Source organism: Copidosoma floridanum, unplaced genomic scaffold (genome assembly GCF_036245765.1).
Source record: "Copidosoma floridanum isolate Cflo_tuat_1 unplaced genomic scaffold, Cflo_Japanese_pri ptg000004l, whole genome shotgun sequence".
Lineage (NCBI taxonomy): Eukaryota > Metazoa > Arthropoda > Insecta > Hymenoptera > Encyrtidae > Copidosoma > Copidosoma floridanum.
The window spans coordinates 5,793,751-5,811,746 of record NW_028321881.1 but is presented as its reverse complement, the minus strand read 5'-3'; the positions used below and the strand labels follow the sequence as shown (position 1 = coordinate 5,811,746).

Here is a 17,996-nt window from a genome sequence, read left to right as displayed (position 1 = left end):
AGTATGAAACCAAAAGACGTGAGCTCTAAAATAAGGTCCAAGTGTTAAGTAAGTTTAAAAAAAGTGTAAAGGTAGCAGCAAACTAATGCCAAAATTCAAAGTAGGTGATAAAGGTCACATAAGCAAGGCCAAAAATTTATTCAAGAAAATTATTTACCTAACTGGTCAACAGACATATTTAAATATTTACCACTACCCATGTGGCAGGAACAAATACAGCAACGTATCATCTCAACGATTATCGTGATCATTTCGTCATTAGAGGTTTCTATGAGCAGGAACTGCAGAAAACAAATTATCCTGATACTTACCTTGTTGGAAAAATAATTTGAAAACAAGATAAGTGGTTTCGTTAAGTGATTGGGGTTTGATAAAACGCATAACAAAAATAACTTATGAAAAAAAAGAAGAAAAAAAAAACATGATAATTTTTATAATCTTCGTTATTCTTTTGTATTAAAGATATTTATGATCAAACTGAACATTAAGAAAGAAAAATATACACAAAAGTTTTGAGAAAACATTTGATTTATAAAATTTATCGTTAAAGTACAAAATTAAATGTAAGAAAATGTCTAATTATAATATCCATTACATCTTATACTAGGCGAACATTTATTTACCGCATCTTGCAGTTCAGTTAACAGTTTATTATTTTTATACAAAGCGTTTGATATTTTATTAGGTAGGAGAATTTAATATTCTTCGTCCAATTGAGCTACAGATCTTGGCCCATATTTGGACTTTACTTTCTGCACCTTTGTTACCATGTGTTTATGACCTTTGACGATTTCAATTACTTTTCGGGTAGGCAAGAACTCGCTGTTTGCGAGTTTATTCAAAGCAGCTACATCTATCAGTAATGATACAAACAAAATTTATTTTTTATTTTTCTTATTTTTTTTTTGATTCAGAAACAATATTAGAAAAAAAATCAATAATACTTTGAAATATGTACAAACCTTAAAGTTTCTTTTTGATTTTTTAAGTTTAAAGGCGTTTGAGTCCTCCTGTTCTCTTTTTTCAGCCTGCTGTTGATAATCAATAACGCTTCCTTCATGTTGGTAGCCAGTGATGCTTGATTGTTGTTGGTTGTCGATGATGCTTGCTTGCTTATATTTGACGAAACCCCGCTGTTGTTGATCAATCTCTGCTTGAGATGTTGCAAAACGTTGGAAAAAAACTCTGAAGCTCGAGACGGCTCCTGATGTAGAACATCTCCCTCTCTTACCACCAATGGTAGCGGCTGTGCCGCAACTTCATGCGTGTAACTTGTTCTTTGAATTTTGAATACCTTTAATGTAACGTGTAAACTGTTCCTTGAATTTTTGAGAGCTATTCGCTCACAACGGCTAAGATTAAGTAGCTAGTGCCCTACATCACTGCATTAGATCAAAGAAATCCTTCTTTACTTGAAGATATTGCAAAAGATAAGCTTGTTTCTTCAAGTTTCTGTGATTGAAAGATAAATAAGTATCATCTATTACCTAAAACTTTAAGATATGTGCGAACTGTCAAAATGTCCAATCGGTTTGAAAAACTTCGTTTTAATATTTCAAGCTTTTAGAAAAAAAACTGAAATATAAGCTTGCTTACTTAACTAGTTTCTCTGGACATTTTAATAAAAAGAATGCAGAGTTTTCTCAAAACTCTTATAACTGTTTTTATGGAAATCTTTTTATGGAAAAATTTTTTTTTTAATGGTTAGTTTTATTTTTATTAGTCTAACATTTGAGTTATGTGAGACATGTTATATTAAAGTAATAGAAAAAATAAATGAAATTATTGTCTTTGTTTTTTTTTGTAAGAAAAAATTTTTTATACATATACTTATTCTTATCTTAGTTTGTTTGTAAAAAAACTCTAGTATGCATATTAAATTTCAACAAAATTTTTTTCTCTAAATTTTTTTTCTTATTTTTTTGCGCTTTATGTTCCTGACACATTCAATGGTTTTATTCTATCATAGATCTTATCATAATAATAATGCTGGCAAAATCTAGAAGTTAGAGCTCACCTCTGTATCTTACTCTTCACATCTAAGCTATTTAACAGCTTGACAAAACTGTCACCACATGAAACAAAAAAATCATAGCTAGAAAGAAAATGTATAATATTTTCTTGGTTTTCATTAATGTGGTGTATTCTATGTAGGTTTGGAATGTGCATGGGTTTAAAATATAGTTGTTCAATAACTGTCAGTAACTTTGAATTATCAAGTAAAGGGTACCTCTACATATTGAACTCGGCTGATTGCTTTGTAATAAGAAACGGAATTGTTAGTTTAAGTATATTTTGTATAACTATTACCTGATCATAATTTTATAATGTATTTTTTATTCACAGATTATTTTATGTTTTATCGTACCAAAGATGCTGAGATGCACTATTTCTACAGAAATCAAATCGATTCTTTCAAAGACCTTGCTGCACCACATGATACCACAGATAGTTATTGTCGAAAGTATTCCTCTTCTTGTTAATGGAAAAACTGATCGACAAAGGCTATTAGACAATTATAAGAATCACCGATGTGAAGAAAAAAGTAAGTATTTCTTCAACTTCTATTTAATGCATAACTCTGTACATAATTATTGCAATGTAGTTATTAATGTTAGGCCAGGTTAACAAATAAGCTGATCGTGTCATGGACAACTTTAAAAACATTATATTTATATCATAATCTTACATTGCATAATATGAGAAGTATACAAATAGAACAAATGTATGGCTCTTGATAGTCGTTTTTTATAAAAATACTTTCCAAGCAACTCAACTTATGTTTTTGATGAAGCTTTTAATGTGTCAACAACTCGTATTTTTTCTGTACCATTAAATATAATTTATTTTAACCTCTTTGAAATATTCATGTATTTATGGTGTATGTAGATAAATTCTTTTTACGTAAGCTCGTGCGTGCTTGCAAATACTGTATCAACAAAGCATTCTTGGGCTAGAGTGCAACAATTAAACTGTCTCGCAAACCGTGCAGACAGTAGCAAAAAACCTCTTCTCTATCGTATAGCTAAGCCCTGTCCACTCTACAAACTTTTTACTAATTTTTGTAAATTGTAACAAAGTTATAAAACTTTTTTTTTTACCCTTGAGTAGATTAAAATCAGTTTCTTTTATTTTTTTAATCCATGTTATAAAACCTAAGATATAAGTGAATTCATAATCCTGCCACTACAAACAGTCTGTTGCCCAGAAAATAAATTTTATTTTATTTAGTGCCCCCTATCAAAAGATATAGCTGTTTAAGGACAAGTGACAAAGGTCGTTAAAAAGGAGATTTTTTAGATGTTCATCGAAAATTAAAAATTTGAAATTAATCTTTATTAGTTTTGATTGGTGACGGCAAATTAAAGAATATTTCTTATAATTGATAAAGCTTCTTTTCACAGTAACTTGAGCTTATTTTGGACCACCTGAATAAGTGTACTCCTTCGCTGTTAGTATTGGAGATAAATATTCATTGATGTATCTTATGGAAAATGGCCCAGTTATACCAAGACTTGTGTCTCATGTTTCATCCCGATAGTACTAGAAAAAAAGTTTCGTAAGGTTCCGATCCACGAAAGTTACAAAAAGAGACACTCATACCACTGAAGGGTATGGCAGTGATGGGTACGGAAGTGACATTTCGAGCTGTGAAGTACAATACAGCGCGTGAATTGAAGATAAACAGTCTTCCACTTACAAAATATGCGTGCTTAATAAAAAATACAGAAAAAGTAACAGAACGTTGGAGTTATGGGTAAGGGGGGGGGGTGAAGTGGCCAAAATTGTACACACGAAAACTGAAAACTAAGACATGTGTTTATTATAAATATTGGAATTGTTGGCAGCTTTAAGCTTGCAAGTTCGTCTTGTCATGATAGAAGTGACCCCAAAATGATGTGGCTAATCAGGAAAGTGTGGTTTTCAAAGAATTTTTTGCTTTAATCAATATTTCTGTTTAAACTGTTGGATATTTGATATTTAATGAAAACTCTTGCTTATAAATAAAAAATAAATGTAACTATGGTATCAATGTGAAGAAGAACATTTAAACTTGCCAATATATGTGCAAGGACATGGCAGAAATGCTTATTGTTTTTTAATGTAAGAGCTTGTGGGTGTGAAATGAAGATATGGACAGGGTATGGAAGAGACATATTATAATGTTTTTTAATTATCTAATTGAGAAGTCTATACATTAGCTAAAAGTTTTTCTTCAGTTAAGCTTTAATAACATGACTTAACGCAATTTGACCATTTAATTTTAGTTTTTTGTTGTAGCATAAGCTGTAGACATACAATTGGTCACCTACATCAGAATCACTTATGTTTTCATAAATAAGGATATTTATATTAATAAGAAAAGGTTAATTAAACAGCAACAGCAGTCGGCAACACTTATGGTCAAACTAAGAGTTGTAAGACACTTATCGCAAGCTATCGGCTTTTATTTATGGTTAACCTAATTAGATTTACCAGCAATTCTGATTGATTGTTTGTTGAAAATGTACTTAAAAATGCTAGCAGGATTTGAAAAACTTGCTTCTCTTTGCTAGTCGTTGGAGAAAAATTTTCTAATGGTCAATGTTTCTTTCCTTGATGCTGTCAACTGATTTCGAGAGTAAGAGAAAGAGAAAGAGAGAGAAAGAAAGAGAGAGAAAGAGACAGAGATTGTACTCCTGCCTTAAACATGAGTAACAAAATTTTTGAATCCTCAGGATACCACGACCAGTGTTGCGATATACCTAAAACTTCTCTTAGGTGCTCTCGACTATTGTAGCGCAAGCACAGAAGAATCATGCTCTCTTTCTCACCAGGCAGTTAGGAGTAGAGGATCCCCCCTATCCAGCCTTCAACTTAAGCCCCACGCACTCTTCACAACTTAAATATTACTTTTGACCATAGCTACCTCTGTCTCTTGATGGTTGAGCGGACTAAGAGCTTTGCTTACGCATGACTCGTAGCTGGGTACTCTTTGATTCCTGACCATTGCACTTTTTTTATTAATTTTGTTAGTATTAATATTATTATTATTATTAGTATTATCATTATAATAATAGTAATAATAATAATAATAATAATGATTATTATGATTACTATTGTTATTATTATTATTATTGTTTATTATTGTTATTATCATTATAATTATTATTATTATTATTATTATTATTATTATTATTATTATTATTATTATTATTATTATTATGATCAGTATTAATATTATTATTATTATTTCAAATACTATCATTATTCAAAATATTATTAATATAAAATATAAGAGCCGTAACTGAATAAGCAATAAAAACACTTACATTAAGAGATACTCTTTCCCCACAACCTTGCTATAAGTATCGAGGTGTGACCGTAGGCGATAATTATAACAATATTTAGAAAAGTCCTTCAGAACAAGATGTTCGAAAAAATTGCTTGAATTTTTACGTGACTGCTTTCAATGAAATCCAAAATAATTATTTTGAAAACAATGGTATGCTTCTAACACTTAATTTTCTTAAACCTACAAATGGCTTAAATAGTGGATTTTGGAGTTGGAATTCTAACTAAATTGACGAATTTTAAATTTATTTTCCGTTTTCAGATATTGATTTTAGATTATTTAAGAAAGAAATGTTAGAGCTGCCATAGCATTTTGATTTTAATGATTAAGATAAGAAATAACATTTATTTTAATTATATGTAATGAATTTCATTATTTCGTTTATTAACTAACGATTGCACTATAATTATACTTTAAAAAGCTTCAATTTGTCATTAGATTTGTATCACTTAACAGTATTATTTAAAAATATTAGTTTTTTTTTACCATATCAACAAGTTTACTTGAGGGATATTTCATTAAATAGCGTATTATAAACGTTCATATGACGTAGTTGCTGTATATCTGAGTAACGTTGAAAGTGACTTAAAAAAGACTTCTCAGAAATGTAGTAATCTATTTATTTATTAAAATTTTTAATTTATTACTTATTGACAGTGTTAATGTGGATTTCTAAATCAAAGGCTGCTTCAAAGTGGGTTGTAACTTTTCAGTTTTAAAATTGAGTTAAACTACTATGCTCTCGTGTTTCTTAAATTCACTTTTTTTTAAATATTGATTCATACATCATTATTAGTGAAACAGACCTATGTTGGATACCGCTAAAAGAAAAAAATCACAGTTAGCATGTATATTTACTGATTAGCCCAGTTTATTCAACTGCTATTTTTTTTATTTTATTAGCTTATTCAGTAAAAACTACTTATTCATTGATACATCTTTTCATAGTTACTTAATTTTTCCAGTGTTTTTTTAGTTTAAGTAGTAGCTGAATCATTTTTTTCGTGGTAATTAAATTATTTTTTACCTTTTTCTTAAAAAAAAGTGCCTTGATGCTTACTGCAAGGTGGTAAGAAAATAGTATCCACTAACTGTAGTATTTTAATCGCGCATTTAATTGTGGCTCTTATATTCCACATTTACAATATTAACATTAATAATACTAATAATAATTATTATTATTATAATGTTAATAATAATAGTAATACTAACATTATTATTAGAAAAAAAGTGCCATGGTCAGAGATTGAAGAGTACCCAGCTATGAGTCATGTGTTAGTTAAATTCTTAGTCCGCTCAACCATCAAGAGACACAGCTGGCTTATAAAATTGTTTATGTAATCAAAAGAGGGTTACTTGGTACATCGTACATTTTTAAAGATAAGTGGCAAAAATCAGATAATTTCTCGAAAGTTTTGTAATGCTGCTCTGCTTGATTGACCATCGTTAACAATTTTTGTATTTTGTATATAGCTATTGCTTACTGCAGATATAAGATGTATCTGTTCGCTTTTTTATGTTAGCTAAATTTTCGTTAGTTCTAAATCCACACATTTCAATTCTGAGTTATTCTAGAATTTAATTATATTTTTTAGTGTAGCATTTTTCAACTAAGATTTTGTGTCTATAAGTTTTTGTGTTTATTTTTTTGTAGATGAGATAATATCCGTCCTTCATTTCCGGTTAGTATAGACAAGCATGCATGTGCATAAGTCATGTTTGATCATAGTACCGCAGCTACGAGCTCTAACAGAAGTTGATTCACCTTCTGTCAGATGCACGTTGATCTCTGCTTTCAATGGTTCTCAGTTGGGCGCGAAAAACGTCATAGGAAAAAGATCTATTTTTGGTACACCGATGTTACACATTAGTGTAAGACTTCCATGTAAAAGACGAAATTAGAACAAGTACTAAAATATTTTACTGCAATAGCCTCTGTTTTATTTTTTTACGTCAAACATTCTGCTGCAAATTTTGTACTAATTTTTCAAGCATTCCACTTGTCAAGAGTTTCTAATACTTGAAAAATAAATACTTTGCTGCAGACTTCAACAATCTTACTATTTACAAATTTCTACTATTTGCTATAGCAGCCGTTTTTACGCGATTCTTAAAAGCACTATCCAAATGCTTGTTACATACTAAGTTAATACAGACGAATCGTATTGTAAGCACAAACAACATTTATTTGTTAAATTGATACAAGATCTAACGTGTATAAATATAAATATACGCTTATATGACAGAGCTTATACATCCCGTTATATGTTGTGTCACGGACGTGGCTTGGTTCAGTCAAGCCAGCGCCCGTGTGTTCAAAACACCGGCGTACAAGTAACGACATAACAGCAGTGCATCTAAGAGTGCAGTTAATACAGTCGCTGCCAGCAGTGGTCGTGGCAAAGTGGTCAGCGTAAAATTTCGCGAATCTTTAGTTGAATTTGATCCCCTGGTCCACCTTTTTGGCAAAGCAATTTACTACAATAATACAGCCTTTTCAATCCATTTACTTAATAAATCGAAATTACCTGCTCCCAATCTACACGAGAATCCCCGAAGCTTCTTCCGTAACAGTAGATATGTGTATCAGCTTTTATGTACACTTTCTTTTATGCATACAGCGACTTGCATACGTCATAATCTTATACGTAAGTAAAACAACGCCTCTACTAAAAGAATAAAGTTGTATCATATGATGCTGACTTATAACGCAGCCACCCTCATTATTAAAATATATGTATGGATTAAAATTGTACGTTAAATATATACATATATATATATGCACAAGTTTCGTTGTATGTATGAATGATCATAATATTTGCGTGTTGGTTGTTGATTCCTAATAATGTATAACCCCTTTCTAAACTTTAACCAAAAAATCGTTTTATTATAGTAAACTCTATTCTAAAACTTCAAAAAAAATTCATTATAAAATTTGGAAACAAGCCTCGTTTATTATGGTAACCACCATACCCAAAATTCTGGCATACCTGGAAATCTCAGAGAATAAATTTTATTTTGGAAAAACATGAGAATCTCAGGGAATTTTCTTATGTTTCTAAAAATGTTATCGAGATTTTTTTTTCTTCAATATCAATACAAATTATCCACAACTATTTTCCATATCAATTGAAGTAAGGTACAGATTTCTGAAATTAAGGATAAGTGTGAACCATGAAATAAATAGGAAAACTTAATCCATTCACTTGTACAAGATACTTTTGAATATAATGAGTAAAACGTGGTTATGAAAGTCTTATTTGCTCGCTCAAGTTACAGTGGCGCATGCGCCATCCATTTAATCATTCTTTTGCGGGCAGTCGAGCGTCAAAGTTAAATGATTTCTCTAGTGTCTGCGTAGAATTTTCAGTCTAGTACTGTCCGTCCTTATAAAATAGTGAGTCATATCAAGAGAAAAGTGATTCTGATTTTTGTAAAGTGTGAATACTTTACTGTGCCATTATTGTTCATTATTTAAAAAAAAAAAAAATAGATGCGTTGAAAAGTTTAAGAAAGTACTATTTGAAATTGATTTTGCTAGATAAAAAAGTGGTATATTATTGGCATTAGTGATGCAAGACAACAAAGGTAAGTCAAATTTTCTCCACACTCAAAGTGTATGTGTCTTGAAATTCAGCAGTACGCAGCTCATATAGAACTATTTAATTGTAAATACGAATTCGTCACATCAGACTATTGCAAGATGTATTGAGCATGTACGTACTTAAGGAATAGTAGTACAAAACTATTAATAGGAAATGGTTATATTCTAAGCTTATGCCTTCATGCAATATAACATGCAGATCAATAGGCCAGTATCATGCGACAAAGTAAAGTATATTGGCAGATTGCCATGCAGATACAAAAAAAAACGATAATGTGTTTAATAAATCTTGAGCGCACATTTACATTATTTATATCTATTACGACGAAGTATTTTTCCAAATATATTTTCATAATAGATAATAGTCATACAACAATTGTTGATCTGCATTATAATGTATTTTATTAAGTGAGCTTAGCCAAATCTGTGCATCTCTTGGGAATTCGAAGAAATGAGCTTTGTTCTTGAAAATCTGTGTAAGCTTACTCATCTTTCTATGTCAACTCTAAATGTATATATATATATATATATATATATATATATATATATATATATATATCGGTATATATATACATCACACGTCAACCAAGCCACCTAAATGACCAGAAATCATCGAGACCTTGAAAATAATTTTAGGGCTTTAATTTTTAGTCTATTTATTTGCTTTCAGAATTGATCTGGCGTTTTTAAGAATTAAAAATGGCAGTCCCATGGGGCCGCCAACTTTTTAAAACCAAACGAATTTTTAATAAAAAAAGTACCACGATATTCTGCGTTGAATTCTAAGAAAGAACTGTCTGTTTTTAATTTTATGATAAAATTGCTGTTTTTGAAAAAAAAATTTATAAAATATTTAAAAAATTCTTGCTTCAAGAAATCTTTGATATTAGTTTTATATAGGACAAAATTTCTAATCATCAAATCAAGCAAGTTTGTTTAACACTTAAATGTTACAACGTCACTAGTGACAGATACAACGTCAGATGTTAAAAGTTTAAAATGGCAGATCCAATATGGCCGCCAAATGTTTAAAAAAATTTTCAAATTTTAGAAAATGCCTTAACCTTTCTAACCTCTTTTATAATAACGCTTATCTCTTTAATAATTATGACACCCTTTTAACTCTATAGCTAGAAATCTAATTAATTCCCAATCAACTTGAAGTTCTTTTGGTATTTCAGTAAAAAACTAATATTATGACAGTAATAAGACTAATTTATGAGGATTAACATATTGACTTCAAAGCAAATTGTGTTATATGAATGTTATTTTTATGGTTCTGAAAGAACTTATAAGTCAAATATGTAATGTTATAATATCTGTATTTTTTTATTGCAAAAGATAATTATACTCATTACAGTACGCATAAGCTCCTATAAAATACTATACAATGTTAGTTGAAAAAGACATCAATCAATTATTTCAGTTATTGATTATCATACTTGTATTTTTAATATGTAAAGAATATCAGTAGTGGCAAGTAATGCAAAACATTTATTACGTACTAAGAATAATGTTACTGTGTTATTATGTCTTAGTTAAAAGAAAAGAGTTAAATAACTCGTAATCTTGATAACTTTTAATACTGCATAATGCTCATAACTTCGAAGGCTGTGGAATACCTCAAAGTTTTAAATTTCTAACCAGAAATCACTATGAATGCATGTGCTTTGGATACATCTGTTATTACTGCAGAAAACCTTTTAGTCAGATGTCTTTGAGTCTTTTCATGCTGCTTCGTACTATAGTAATAAAAATTTATAGTGCTAAATTTTTTTACTGCCCATTCGAACAGTGATGTTGGTGTCAGCATTGCTTTTGTGCAATTAACTTGAAGGATAGCCCGGTATGCTTTTTGTTTAGAGATGGCTTCAACACCATCACAAGTGCCTTTACCGTGTGCAGTAGCATAAAAATGCCATTTAACTTTTATACAAAAATCTATTTCATGGTTTACAAGATTACTTATCTGATACTTGTTTTTGTGATGCTGCTTTGCTTCATAACTAACATATATAATTTTATTGAGCTGTGGGAGAAACTTCTTTATTTCAGGAATTATCTGTTACTGCATTATATATACTGCAGTGGCATCATGTTTAAGACATTCCGAAAGTATAATTAAATTCATATGAGAAAGAGTATTTTTTTTTTTAATAATAAATAACGACTGGATAAACGGTGCACTGAGCATTATTGTAGTGAAACCCCTGTACTGCATCTTGTGCAACGTACGCATAGTTTTCTGAAAAGTCTGTGTGTATAGTAATACACTACCTCCCCTTCGTTTAAGTTATTCTTCAGATCAAATATATATTAAGACTGCTCTTTAGAAATAAAGTGATGCCATAATAAAATTTATAATTTAGTAGATAATTCATGAACAAAATCATCGGCTGAAAGACACTCTTTTTTAAGAGTGCAGTGGTCAGTTGTTTGGGAAGTAGAAAAAGTAATGTCTAATATTCCGTTTCTTTCGAAAACATCTAAAATAAACGTGGAAAACTTCTCAATGTCTGGACAATTTTTACAAGAGCCTTCGTAACAAGATGCCGCAGGATTATCACACAAAACAATATTAAAAGAGTCTGTGAATGAAGATATAGAATTAGTGCAGTCCCAAGTTGATCGAGGTAATTGAGCTGCATCCATCATTGACTTAAAATTTTGGTGCAGTACATAAACGCACGCACTATAAGTATCACTAACGCCAGCTACCACACACCAATTCGGCCGAAGTTCTGCAAATTTACTAAGACCAACTGCAACTGTATAAATTTGATCTTTAAACTGAGTATAAAGGACCTTAATATTAGACAACAACAATCTCTCCTGCATTTTCATTTTAGTATTATCGATTGTAACTAAGACAACACCGTTTTTACTGGGCATAAATCGGCTATTTATATCACTCTCATAAAAATCTATGATCTTATTCACTGTATCATTGGCTAATCTTTTTTCAACTTTCATCTGAAAAAAGGCTCGAACACCATTAAGTTTTTGCTGCTCTTTTGCTATTGAAACACTTTTCTAAGACGTACTAAATTCTTCTGCTCTCTGACGAACAATCCAGCTAGTTGGAGCTTTAACTAAAATCGTTACATGTAGAGAATCGTTCATTGGTACACTTAAAAACTTGTCTTTCAAACTTTGTAACATTTGTTTTGGTGAGGTTTCATTTGATGGACGATTTTTTTTTTGGTTCGTTAGAGTCTCTCATCATCTGAATTTTTGGATGTTCAAGAAAAGTAGTCGTCCAATGTATTATTAATGCTATGTACTTCTTGAGATTTATTAAATAATTGTTTATTCTTATAAAGTTATTTTCTACAACTTTGACAGATTTAAGCATGCAGAGGTACATTTGGAAATACTTTATGCATTCTTTTAGAAATTTTTCTTAACTCTCTGCCTACATGTCCTTCAATATTGTAATGATTTATATATATGTCAGTATTGACTACATCTTGAGTTTCAAACATAATTCTGACTGTATACTACTTTATATATCAATAAGAGTGTGGAGGAGAAAAACAATGTTTGAACTCATAAAACTTCCTTTTAATTTGTATCTGAGCACTTGAATTTGATTCAAATTTTACAGAGCTGCAATGAAAGAATTTTCAAGGTTATTATATAAATAAAAAAGTTAACTGCTACTCTAATTATGAACATTTCAGTATTAGTTGTCTGTAATGACAAGGATTAAATGGCGCGTGTTACGTCATGGCTCCTCAACGTAACGTTAGCGTGCGAGAATTTAAATGCAGCGTGCAGCGTGTGGACAGCAAATGAGTTTGCGTTAAGCAGTGTTTGTAATAAATTTAAAGAGTTTAAAATAGTTTACCAGTAGCTTTACGAGTAATGGATAATTAGCAACTGACAGCTCTTCTAGGTTGACCAGTAAAGTAAATTGCTTGTTAAGCTAGTAATATATTATAAGAACGGAAAAGCTCAAATAAATTATCAGCAAAACTTGCTTTATTCATTCACAAATATTATAAGAATGATTAAGACAACCAGAAGTTAAATAATATAACTCTTTGTAGTTAAAGCCAGTAACTTATTTGTCGGTCAACAGATTCTCCAGTTAAGAGGACGAGCTCGCAGGGCGTGGTTATATTCAAACCCTAATGGAATCTATAATTGGGGGTAGGACCAGTGGTGAGTCAAGGAGTGGAGGTAAATTTGATTAACATATTCTTGAAAAAAAGGTGCAGCTGCAGGCGTAAGCCAGCTGTTGTATTTGGCGGGGGTGTGGTTAGGAAGCAGGAATGGCTGGTGAGCACGCGGTCGACTGAGCGTACGTTGGTATCGCTTTATAGGTGCGGTAGGTAGGTGACGAATACCATATGGTAATTCTTACGGACAGTGGGTAGACGTCACTAGACATGACAGGTGTATGCAACGAAAGTACCGAAAGATCATTCATTTTTTTATAAGTTATAAACTGCTTCAATTAGTGTCCTTTCTTAGTCTGCGTTGATTCTGATTTCTGTTCAATAATACGCTACACTCATGAAATAAACTTACAGCAATATTCGGACTTTCACACGTATTTGATGAAAAGCTGTACAATAAACATAATTTGTGTAAGCATTTTACTATCAACGTTTGTTGGTGTAGCTAGCTTGTTTGACATGAGCGTGGTATATGGTTGGTACGAAAAAAACTTTTTTTTTTTAAAGTACGCAGTGTAATAAAATTTGAATCAGAGCTGTTTGATACAAACAATCGTTTTATTTGGTCTCATTTTTATTAAAAATAATCGAATAATACTGATAAGATACGTGTAAAGTAAATACATTAGACTGTTATAAGCAAAAAGGAGTATTTTTATTGAATTAATGAACAGTACTTTAATTTCAAAAATAATACATAAAACAAAATCAATAACACAGGACCACAAAAAAAAATTAGTGGAATGGTCCTTTTAAGCAACAATGCATTTTTTATGTATTTTGAGGCGCTGACTTCATTCCCATTGTCTAAATTGCTCCATCACATCACAATTTTTTACACTTGTTAACATGGGGACTACTTTAATTACTGAAATAAAAGCATTGCCACATATGGACACGTTTTTCGTTAGTAAAAAAGAATTGTGATGTTATAGAGCAATTTAGAAAATGGGAAAGAAGTCAGCGCCTTAAAATACATAAGAAATGTATTGTTGCTGAAAGAGACCCTTCCACTTATTTTTTTTGTGGTCCTGTGTAATTTCACTTATCTAAGTACAATCATTAAAGTTCAAACCAGTAAAATAAAGGTTTACGACAGTTAATACAGGTTAGGTATAGCTTACATCATCTCACAGACCTATAGTTTTAATAAATTAAGGTTGTTTAACGTAATGATTTGAAACAAAAGATTTTCTTACTTATTTTATATGTTAAAAATTTTTGACATTTGACGTTGAATTTGTCACTAGCTACGTTCTAAAACCCAAGTGTCTTACAAACTTCCCTGATTTTCTGATTGTCAGTTCCTTCCTGTATAAAACCAATATTAAAGATTTTATGAAGCAAACATTTTTTACAATGATTCATGAATTTTTTTCTTGCAAACAGCAATTTTATTAAAAAATTAGAAAGAGACATTTCTTCCTCAGAATTTCACGCAAAATTTCAAGGTGTTTTTTTTTATTAAAAATTCGTTTACTTTTAAAAAGTTGAAGCAATATTGGATCTACCATTTTTAAGTTTTAAAAACACCAGGTCAATTTTTAAAGCGCATAAATACACTAAAAGTTGAAGCGAAAAATAATTTTCTAGGTCTCAATGATTTTTGGTCTCTTAAGTGGCTCGGTTGACGTGTGATATCCGAGATATATATATATATATATACATATATCTTTTTATTTTATATAGTTAACTCAGTAGGGCATTCAACACAAACCCCCCACCATCCCCCCATTGGCCCCTCACCACCGTCCCACCAACCCCCCCCCAAAATAAGGTAAAAATCCGTTATTCTCTTGCTTATTTTGACATATCGCATTTTTTCTTAAAACCCCCAACAGCTCCCCACCAACCCCCCACGCATTTTTTCGTGGACCCCCACCGCCCCCCCACTCACACCCCACAAAAAATTATGTGTATAGTATAGAAGTATAGTATAAGTATTTATTCAAGCCAGGGGGTTCAACCATGTATGGCTTCTTGGGATATTAACAATGTATGTTTTAATGTCGAATCAAATAGTTACAGATTAGTGCACAATACTATAATCAGCTAAACTCAAATACAATCAATTTTATTTCGATTTATTGGATCTCTTGGTTTCTTTTTAAGAATGAAGTTTTTGGTGGGCTGAACTTTTTTGTTAGCATTTTGTAACGTTGCATTTTGCCAGCCCTGTCAATGTGTTGAAGTCTATTACCACATTTCTACCAAATCACATGAAAATATTGTATAGTATTTTTTCTCAAAACATCCCACATCCCCCCACCTACCCCCTACGACGCTCCCACTGACTCCCACGATTTTTTTAATGGCGTAATTATTGTATCATCATCACTTAAATAGTCCTTTAATACACAATTCTTCTTTTGATGTACATAAACTTAAGTTAAATTTAAAGTATCATTAATATAAACAATGAAAGTTTCGCACCACTTTCTGAGTTATCTTTTAAAGCCAGATTAAACCACGAAGACTTATGTCCATTTTTATTCTGTTTTAAATCAATCCTAAAATTGTTACAGTAGATAAACACGAGATACATGCATGATATGTATTATTAATTAATAAATTTTACGTATACATAAAAAAATTATAATTAAATCATGTTAATAATATAAGATACATTATTATGTTCAAAAATTTCTTTCCAAACTACACTTTCAATCTCTAAGCTGATTTCTTGATTGACTTGAACAAAAATTCCATTTTTATTTTTGCATCTTGATAAAGCCACGTATAATTGACAATGAGAAAATAAAGGTTTTCTTAAGTATAATCCCACATTATTAGAACTTTGACCTTGAGACTTATTTATAGTCATAGCAAATGCTACAACTAATGGGAATTGTTTTCTACATAAAATGAAAGGTAATGATGAAGTATTTCCAGTATTTAATGTAATTCTTGGAACGAAAACTTTATTACCAATATTTTCTCTCGTTACTATTTCGCCTTCTACGTTATACTTCGGTAATTTAGTAATTCGCAATCGTGTACCGTTACATAATACGTGTGATATACTAAAATTTTGAACTAACATTACTATTGTACCTATTTTTAATCTAAATTTATGAGGTGGCAAGCCTTCAAGAATGTTGTTCAACATTTCTACTGGAAAATTTATATAAATATTATCATCTGATTTATTAACACCTTTATATGTTGCAGTATCGATGCTGTAATAAGTTTTAGTTTCCCCATGTATTTATAATGTACATTTTAAAGGAGGAAGGAAAGGACTGGTCAGAGCGTACAGGTCGAATGAGTTAAGCATAGTTAAATTTACATCAAATTCATAACATTTACTTTACTGATATTTTATGGTGAAGTGAGATGATCGCGGACTTATCGGGTCAATAGTGACAACAGTTATTAATATCACCGACGTAAAACACTATATAGCGGGCAAACAAAATTAGGCACAATTTAATAGTAAAAGTAATGCAGCGCATTCGAACGCAACATACCAGCGGCACACAGACGAAATCAGTCAAATAGTAAAATAATAAACGCTCAATCACCAGTCACAATGCACACCCACGGAGCGCAAGGTGGAAATACAATAATAAATTAAAAGGTGCAATATATGCATATATAGTCTATACCACGCAAACGCTTGGGACGTAGCTATCGTTGCGCGCATCTTGTACGTTGGCAAAATGGCGGCGAATCGCGCTAGACGAAGGAACGCATACCTGGGCACGCGCTGTGGCGATGCGGCGGGAAATATGGTATCGGCCCGTACCTTGTATACGAAGGTCTTGTGCGCGGATGATGATGATGACCGCTGCTCGGGTTGGCTTGAGAGCTCTGCTTGGCCAAGAGACAGATGGACGTTGCTCGTTAATTTACTCGAGCTCGACAGTGTGGTAATATGGTGGATGGTAACCGCGTGGCCTGCAAACTTTAGGCACAAGAACATCGTCTCAGGCGTCGCCTATGCAACACATGTAGTGTCCAGGAGGACAGCTCCTGTAGCCTGCGAAGAGGGACAGCCTCCAGAAGCAGCACTTTGGGAGGACAGCTCCCGATCAACGGCAAAGATTTAGCTCTTAATTTCCGAGGGCACAAATGGCAGGAAAGTTCGATCACGCGTAATACGTTTCGTTCGCGTCGACTTCGGTGTGCTCCGTTACACGGCTACAGCTCCTGCTTGCTCGGACTTTGGGTTGCTACTGTCCCAGTTCCCCGCGCATTCTCCCTTGTCTCTCTCTCCTCCCTCTCTCTCTCTTCTCAGTCCTACCTTGCCTCTCTTACCTAATCGCTTTGTCGCCTGCTCTTTCTTCTCTAACCTGAACACTATGTAATTTACTTTAAGTATATTCATTATGTCAAGTTAGTATCACGTTATTGCAAATACAGTTGCTGTAATTACCAAATATTTTGGTACAGACATCATCTGTTATCCAGGATTTAAGAATAGTAAATGTTTCTATGTTCCCTTCTCCAATTATTAACAATAATTTCGAAAATTCGTTATTACTAGAACGGATATTATTTTGTAATCTTAAAATTTTTAAAAAGTTCCATAAAAATGATGATTTAATAGTTTTTTCTATTATAATAGTTCTATTACCGTTTTTTATAAATGGAAGGATTTGTTGAAAATCTCCTCCTAATACTATTAATTTATCAATTTATCACCAAAGCAAAGTTTACAACTACACAAGTATCTCAACGTTTTATCAACGATTTCTAGAGCTTTTTTCGGAATCATAGAAGCCACGTCCCATATTATTAAATCAACTTCTCTTACTTTTTTTTTTAGTTTCAAATTCTAAAAATACATTTTCAATATTATCTAAGTCTAGAGGTAAGCGAAAAGTTCTATGACTTGTCCTACCTTTTGGTAGTAATACAGATGCAATCC

At 31.6% G+C, this 17,996-nt stretch overlaps 1 protein-coding gene across 1 annotated transcript in view; it reads left to right on the top strand.

Annotated features, from left to right (window-relative positions):
• Positions 1 to 17,996, top strand: part of e (nonribosomal peptide synthetase ebony) — a 913,052-nt gene that overhangs the window by 660,490 nt on the left and 234,566 nt on the right. Inside the window, exon 8 of the mRNA XM_089595875.1 lies at positions 2,347 to 2,533. Coding sequence (XP_089452001.1) covers positions 2,347 to 2,533 — 187 coding nt within the window. The remainder of the gene's footprint in view (positions 1 to 2,346; positions 2,534 to 17,996) is intronic.